The sequence below is a fragment of the Arachis hypogaea genome, chromosome 15 (genome assembly GCF_003086295.3).
Source record: "Arachis hypogaea cultivar Tifrunner chromosome 15, arahy.Tifrunner.gnm2.J5K5, whole genome shotgun sequence".
Classification (NCBI taxonomy): Eukaryota; Viridiplantae; Streptophyta; class Magnoliopsida; order Fabales; family Fabaceae; genus Arachis; species Arachis hypogaea.
Genome location: NC_092050.1, coordinates 156,166,696 through 156,174,963, shown reverse-complemented (window position 1 = coordinate 156,174,963; position 8,268 = coordinate 156,166,696). Strand labels below are relative to the sequence as shown.

General features: G+C 31.6%; 1 protein-coding gene, 1 long non-coding RNA gene and 1 other non-coding gene across 4 annotated transcripts; 2 read left to right on the top strand and 1 right to left on the bottom strand.

The window, feature by feature from the left end:
* Positions 1–261: 261 nt before the first annotated feature.
* Positions 262–2,763, top strand: LOC140179035 (uncharacterized). Of its 2 annotated transcripts, none has more exons than XM_072217333.1 (4): positions 262–440; positions 566–738; positions 828–903; positions 1,180–1,575. In XM_072217333.1, exons 1-4 carry the CDS (start codon positions 438–440, stop codon positions 1,243–1,245), a joined length of 318 nt encoding a protein of 105 aa, XP_072073434.1. In that variant the 5' UTR covers positions 262–437; the 3' UTR covers positions 1,246–1,575. The 2 variants fall into 2 exon arrangements, with proteins under 2 accessions (XP_072073434.1, XP_072073432.1); XM_072217331.1 differs by having other exon boundaries at positions 269–458; positions 1,180–2,763.
* Positions 2,342–3,797, bottom strand: LOC112751640 (uncharacterized). Its single transcript, XR_011872605.1, has 2 exons — positions 2,972–3,797; positions 2,342–2,880 (listed from the first exon to the last, which is right to left on the bottom strand). It is a non-coding gene; the product is annotated as an uncharacterized protein (transcript).
* Positions 3,798–6,148: 2,351 nt separating this feature from the next.
* On the top strand, positions 6,149–7,746 carry LOC140179565 (uncharacterized). The gene is made up of 2 exons (XR_011873086.1): positions 6,149–6,958; positions 7,154–7,746. It is a non-coding gene; the product is annotated as an uncharacterized lncRNA (long non-coding RNA).
* Positions 7,747–8,268: the final 522 nt, after the last annotated feature.

The window sequence follows — 8,268 nt, the reverse complement described above, 5'->3', positions numbered from 1 at the left end:
TGAGTGGATTTTTATTTTCTTTAGATGTGTTTGGATGAAAGAAAAATAAGAAGGAAAGAAATAATATAAAAAGACAATTTTACCCTTATGTTATAAAATATATTAAAAAAAGTAAAGGGGTAATATTGGAAGTAGAGAAAGAGAATTAGTTTTCTCTCCATTTTCTCTCTATTGTTGGAGTGAAAGAAAATTAGTGGGTCCCACCAATATTTTTCTATCCCATTTTCTTTCTTCTCCTATTTCTCCTCCCAACCAAACAAAGAAAAATAACTATTTTCCTTCCAATTTCTTTCCCTTCCTTTTCCTTCCTCCCATTTTCAGCTCAAACAAACACACCATGAATATATCCACACACGTCAAGCGAAAATTGGTTGGATTTCTGCTTCACATGTTCTTGGGAATTTCCTTGCTCGGTTTCTTCCCAAAGCTACATTTTCATGGTGCATAATTATACATCTGTAATTACCTTTTTATGCATATTCATATCATATTTTGAATCCCTTTTTGGATGCTTCCTGTTGACAATGAATCTTAGTAACAAAGTACACTGCTTCACTGGTTTCAGGTTTCAATAGCACTCTTGATATTTTGTCCTGTTTATATGCAATTCTTCCTCATTGAGACGGTGAAAGTTGCTCCGAGAAACAATCATGAGTCAGGATGCTACATGAAAGTAGTTGATTTTCTCAACCAGAGATACAAATCTATGAGAAAAGCTGCAGAAATAGTCATGTTCAGGTTGTTATTAATTTTAGGATTCATTTGTCTTTTTTTTTTTTTTAATGTGCAGTGCTCGAGTTCTAAGTAATTGTATTTTCATTTTTCAGTCCAACATTGAGGGGCATGGCTACTGTCACCTTCTTTTACAAGTTGGGAATGTCAGGCATAAACAGTGTTTTACCGGTATGCTTGCAATTGAATAAAACTTGAGATTAAATATTTTCAGATAATTGGTTCACTAGCATATTGTACCAAGTTTTTATGTTTTGTACAATTCCTTGCCCAGTACTATTTGAAAGCCGTTTTCAATTTCAACAAAAATCAGTTCTCAGAACTTCTGATGATGGTTGGAATGGGTTCAATATTTTCACAGGTCCATAAGTTAGCATATAGCTTGTCTAAAATTGTTTACAAAATTTTATTTGACATAGTAACTTACATTCAATTTTTTGCTCCCAGATGGTGGTGCTTGCCATACTAAATCCACTGGTTGGAGAGAAAGTGATACTTTGCTCCGCATTTTGATGCATTGCTTGCATCAATAGCATATGTAAGTTATTTATACTAGTGTATTAATAAGTAACATAGCAATGATGCCAATCCCAAATTCCCAATCCCATTCTTTATGGATTTGTATCCACACAATGAAGGTTAAGCTGACAGCACCACCAAGACGCACTGCAAGCAAGAGTGTGTTGAAAAATTACAAATTATAAATATGAAAAAGATTGAGAAATTTGGTACATAAATTTTTTGGTCTAAACTGTCTTTTACTTCCATGAAATAAAATACTTATTATTTTGATTAATTTCATATGTATTACTATTACTATAATATACATTTAATAAATTTTAATAACGATACATGATACATATACAACTTGTTATAATAAGAACATAACAACACCTTTGATTCTTAACGATTCTCACATGTTTTTTTTAGTATACTTTTGTCTCTAACATTTTTTAAATTATTTAAAAATATTTTTAATAGTTAATATGATTTAATTTTATTTTAAATGTTTAAAATAAGTTTTGATTATAATTTGATCGTTAATTTTGTTGTGACAAGTAATCATGTACTATGGTGGTTTATTTACAAGAGTGAGATTGTGTGTTACCATTTGATTGTTTCAAGAATTTAAACCTGGGGATGCATTTAAAGTTAATTATCTTAAAGCATTGGTGTTTGTTAACAATTACAATGTTATTCTTAGAATAGGATTCGATCACAAATAAGTCTTCAATATTCTCTGTTTAACGTTATTCTTATCTATGAATGCAGGATTTTTTTTATTGGTATCAATTTTCTGGTAACATCATACACAAGCACAAACACCTCCTTTAGAAGGGTGTTACAGTATAAAATTTGACTGAGAGGTATATTTATCCAATTATGTATGAAGAAGTAACAGTAAAATTCAATAGAGCAAAATTCAATAGAACAGTAAATTGACAAAGTGTTAAGTGACATGATAATAACAAATGAAATAATAAAGGAATTAAGATCCATCGAGAGACCTGGAAAAAGAAGGAGTTTAATAATCAGGAAGAGAATAGCAAGAAGAAGAATACAAGAATACAAGGTTCAGAGAATTGTCATCAGAAACGCTTAAAGAGCATTGATCAATTGAATACAAGCATATTTATTTATGGGGAATCAATAATTGATCCCTATTTTTCACACTTAATAATAATAATATTTGGATTCAAACAAACATTACACAGGTATTATAATGAGATTGGACATTGTTTTGCATAAAGTAACATCTGGAGATCTATCAATAGGACATGGAATAGGTCCTGCTAAATTAGCATCAAGGCACAGGCGAATCTCCGATAATAACACATCATTCTGATGTTGGACGCACAGAAGTTCGGGCTCAACTTGATTAGTCTTAGTGTTTTTTATTGCATTGACAATGTCAGTGCGACTATAAGTTTTAGTTCCATCTGGAATTATTCCAGCATTCTTCAATTCGGCTAGAATGTCCAAACGATGTGTAATAAATACAGCCTTTCCAAAATATTTAGATTGATCAAACCTTTCAGCGCTACACGATCCGTGTTTTTCCCATTGCTGCGTCCAAAACTTCATATTCGATACTCGTGGTTTTAGACTTGGCCAATAATGCTCTAAGTAACGTTGCAATGTCGATGTCTACGAGAATAAATCATAAAAATAATTAATAATTAATTTATTATGTAACAAGATAAATGAAAATAGATAAAAGTCTAATTAATTAACTCACCATCAAAGTTTGGTCAAAATGATGCTTCTTCTCTATCTGAGCACAATTTTCTGGCCAAGGAAGCGAGAAATTTGTAGGCCAAAGACCGTGTATTGTGAAATGCTGTGGGAGGTTTGTCATCATCCTTCCAGGTGCATGGATACGAGTAAAGGTTGTTGGCCAAACAAGGGCAAGTTTAAAATATTCATAAGAGGCATTAGTAAGATGAACTGAGGATGCAAGCAGGATAACATGAAAAACAATGAAAAGTGAGTTCATATTGGAAGTTTAGAAAGTTTAGAGGGTTTTGGAGGGAAGGGAGCGAGTTGCAGAAAGCGATGGTTGTTCTCCTCCCTCCCTCCCTCCCTCTTATAAATCAGAAATGAGAATTGAATAGCCAAACAGCATATTTCATTGTACATCAATGATATATACTAAAGAAGAAATGCCGTAATGGCAACATGCATAAAGGAGAAAAGCTACTACTAGCAGTATGGGTCACTGAACTGGAAATCAAAACATGACATGTTTCAAAGCAAATTAAACTACTGCAACTCATAGTTTCGGAACCGAACCGGTTATCTAATCAGTCAGAACTCACCAGATCGGGACCAGCTTCTGGTTGCGCCAAGGAAGCTGATGGCGAGACTCGAAGCAAGAAGTCGAAAACCACAACCAACTGAGGAGAGAGGCGAGAAGCGACGAGAGAGAGAGAGAGAGCTGGGCTGGGGGTGGTGTCGTTTTGGAAGTTGAGGTGAGAGTGATACTCTGATAGAGGTGGGGATGGGCTCAGGAAAGACTAAGCTAGGCTTCTTTTATTTTTTTGAAAATAAAAACATCAAACAACGTCTTTTTGCCTTTGGGCTTGGGTTTTTCTAATTTTTTTTTTTTTAATTTCAACCGGTCCGAATTTTTTAAATCTGTTCGGTTCATTGCTTTTTCTAAACCGGTCAGGTCTAATCAATTTTTACGGTTTTTACCAATTCTCTTCTTTGTCCAGTTTCTTACACTATCTGGACGGTTTTAATAATTATGTTGTAATTTAATGTTGTTACCTTAAATGGATTTTCAAATTTAATTCAATTCCATTACATGTCTCCTTATGATAAATATTATTTTCATACTAGTATTTTTTTTAACAACTGTACATAGATTTTTTAATTTGTTAACTAAAAAATCATTTAAATAAGTGATTATTTTATAACAACCGTATTTTTATATAAATGTCAAAAATATTTAGTGTAAATAGTATTTTTCTAATTTAATAAAGTTTGTAACAAATGGTATGACAAAAAATTAGAATACTTCTCTGCATTTCCATTAGCATACATGGCATGTGTGTTGCAGTTATACCGGTTACCATTATTATTATCTTATTTAAAGAATTATTCCATATATATAATAGGTTAAGACATGGTCTTTTAATTATTGTATTTATATCTCTATATATAGAAGTTGTCATATGACATGTTCAGGCATTACAATTTGCTTCATCAATCATGATGGATTTTAGTTTATTTACTATTTTTATTATTATTACTATCAATAGTTAATATTCAATAATAATGAAGATAGCACATTTCACTTGGTGAAATTTTTTCATATCAGCCTATTCCAACAATTTGGTAAATTTACAGTATAAAAAATAATTGTTCATAGAAACTTAAGCTTGAAATGATTAAAAAAGATGTATATAAAGTTTCTGTAGTGTACTATATCACTGATGGAATATGGAAACTGGAAAGAGTATGTAAACTTTTCAACATAATTTTAATATTTATATGTGAGAATAATATTTATGGTAGGTTATGTGAAAGTTGGCCATGTTGTGGAAGCGTTTAATTTATTCAACCAAATGCAGCATCAGAGTACTGACCACTGACATAGAATTTATTGTATTTCTAAATCTTATATCTAGTTGTATACAAGTAGGAGATCTCTTATTAAAGAGGAGTACATTGAAAATTTGCTAATAACCATGTATGCAAAATGATCTGCTAGAAGGGTATTTGATTTGTAGAGGTTGCCAATAAAATATTAATAGAGACCGAATTGAATATGAACTTATTTGAGAAATATAGAAACGGAGACTAGGAAATTATTTGAGAAATTAGAGTTTGCGTAATTTTAAAATAATTAACAATGTTAGATAATCTTTTAATTGTCATGTCATTCTTTTTGTTAGTTAATTAAGTATTGTCTGTCAACAAAACTAACAGTATTTGATATTGATTATTTCTGTTAAACTTAATAATTTTTTTAAATTATTTTTCTCAACATTAGAATGTTTTGATTTTGAGTATCATAAATCCTTTTTTTCAGTCTTATCAAATTTGAGTCATGAAAATAAAAAGTAAGAAAAAAAAGACTAATGTACAAAACATTATCATAATTTAGTTATTACCTACAACTACAAACTGCTACCCTTTTCTTAGAAAATAGCAAAAGAAACTGAAATTGATTGGTAAAAAAATAAATAAATAAAAAAAACTACCCCCTTCTTTCTATCTCTCTGGTTAACTACAAAACTTTACATTTCTCAGAATTTGGACCCAAGGGAAGTGAAATATTTTGTTATTATGCCGGAGTCAGAAGTTGAAAGCTAACCAAAAGGGTAGTTAATTTAGTTAATGAAGGGAATTTACTACAAGGTTGTTGGTGTAGGGTGTTGTGTGAAGAAGTTGAAGTCATGGTGATAAACATTGAGCTGTTTCAACCATGAATCTGCAGCACTGTACAGATATGATATCCTTTCATATTCACATGGCTCTGGATTCAGCCATAGATCTTCTTGCATCTTGTAGGTAGCTAGACCGAAAGGCGGCACAGAAATGCTGCCGCCACCACTGCTTCCGTTCTTGTTCTTGCATTTGTTTCCTCCAGTGCTTCCCCAACCACACCACCAATATATGTCTTTCTCTGTGTCAATGTTGTCACTTTCTGTTTCACAATCTGCAGACACATGTAAGAAATTGTGTTCAGATTTCGGCGAGGATTCGATCATGCCTGGTTTCGCAACAATTGCGTAGGAGCGAGTCTCCATTAGTGTAAATCAAACTAATGAACATTCACTCAATTATGTAAATCAAACTAAATAACTTATGTCACTCTTGATCCAAAACAATGCATGGACACAATAAACGTGTCTAGTATCATAATTTTCATTTGTGTAAATCCATAAAACTTGGAATAGTTATACTTCTTATCAAGTAGTAGCTTATTTCTTACTAGGTAGAGAAAATTCAAAGTAACATCTAATTTGGAACCAAAAAATAGTAATTTGTAAAGATAAGCGAAGGTTATATATGTAGTAACTAATTACCTTTTTTTCTTGACCGGCATAGGCAAGGTGCTTGATCAATTTTGTCATTTTCTTACTCAACCAGGTTTATTCTGCTTGTAGCATATATAAACTGTGACTATTCATGTGCTTTGCATTATAGGCCCATGTGTTGATGATTTATGTACACTAAGGTTGGGCTTAGACTACATTGACCTGCCTTGTCATGCATCTTCAGAAAGGGATTATGGTTCAGATTCAACATTGTTAAGCTTAGCAAGTAATGATACTGCTAATGATGGGGGGGTAAACAATTGAAATTTTTATTTTAAACATTCGAAAACAAGACATCTCAATCCCTCTCTATCTTTTGCTCTTTTTTTGGTCTTCATTTTTAAGATGTTCATATAACTAATTTCTAATAAAGAAATTTGTAAAGAGAGAAAGTGAAGAGTTAATTGACTCTTGATTATTCTTCCTAAACTTTGTCTTATATGTAGTTTATATATTTGGGCATTTCATAAAGCTTGAATTCCTGCAGAAAGTAATAATGATTTATGGATGTATAGCAAAGAGTTATCCCTGCGCCAATGTTAGCAAGAATTTTTGGACTCTCACCTGAGATCAAATTTAATGCAATTATCATCCACAAGCTACAACATCAGAGATTAAGAGACAGATTTCTTTCCTTTGACTTATACATAATTTCTGTTCTTCACTTGGCAAAAGTTGGTTTGCACTTTACACTCCTCAACTATGACTATATATTACTCTGCTTGATAATGTCATTCATCAAACAAGTATATAAAGTTATAAACTCTTAACTCTTAATAAGTAAAATATTATATTTAAATGCATTGAATTTTTTAAAATAAATTATTTGACTTCGCTTTACCTTTTTCGTCTTGTATATTGTGTATTAGCCCAAGCAGTGCTGGATCACCCTGCTAATATACTGGCAGAATATTCTCAATCCCCATTTTTGGCTGAGACACAAAACCTTCAAGCTCCATTATTTCCCTCTTCATTAAGTGGAATGGCTATTGGAGAAGAATTTCATCACAAAACATGTTGCACTGTGTTGCCAATGACGACAGATGAGTCTTTTGGGAATCAAGTTGATGTGAGCCAAGATAATGATGCTGATGATCTAGAAATGGAAGGATTCTATGCTTCTCTTGATGCTGAGACCAATGTTATTTAATTTTCTCCAAATGAAGAGACCATGGAAGCACTGAAAATAGCACTAGACTTCATCACCAATAATAATGATGCTTCAGTGTTCTTGGATGCTCAACATTGCAGAAACCAGATTAGATTATCTCTCCAGTTTGTCTGCTAATGATGGTTTATCAGGTGCAATGAGAGCATTGATATCTGAAGCTTCAACTGTGTTTGCACATTGTAGTAGTAGCTATATTGAAGCAAGAGGAGTTTGGTTTTGTCCTTAAGTAACAAGTACATGACAAAAATTTTAATTTCTATTAAGTTCACTATATCATATGTTTTCCATTCAGATAGTGCTAAGCCTGTAGGATAATAATTTCACAACTTTAAAAACCGAAAAGCAAACTATTTCAAATAAGCTGAACTAGTACTAAACCATTCTTTTGCATCTCAGTTTTGAAAATATAAAGAAAAAGAGTACATCCTGTTTCCACTTCAAAAAATAATTTCAGCTCTGCAATTTCTGTCTTATTGGACATTTCATTTCACTGTCCAACCTACAAGTGATAAGTACAATAGAACAATTTGCAACTAGTAAAATAAGCAAGATAATCATAGTAAAATATAAAGAAAAATCAAAACGAATAAGAATAGAAATCCAACTTTTGTGTTTTAGTTCAAATTTCAAAAAATTTATATTTTTATAAACTGATGAATGTAAAACGGAACATTAAATGATTTTTAAAAGTTTATTAAAAATTATCATTTGACTCGTTAGCATCTAAAAAATTATTACTGGAATTATTGATGTTAAAAAAATTAATATAAAATATAACTTTCTAAAATGGCATAGGAGTTAAAACTATAATTT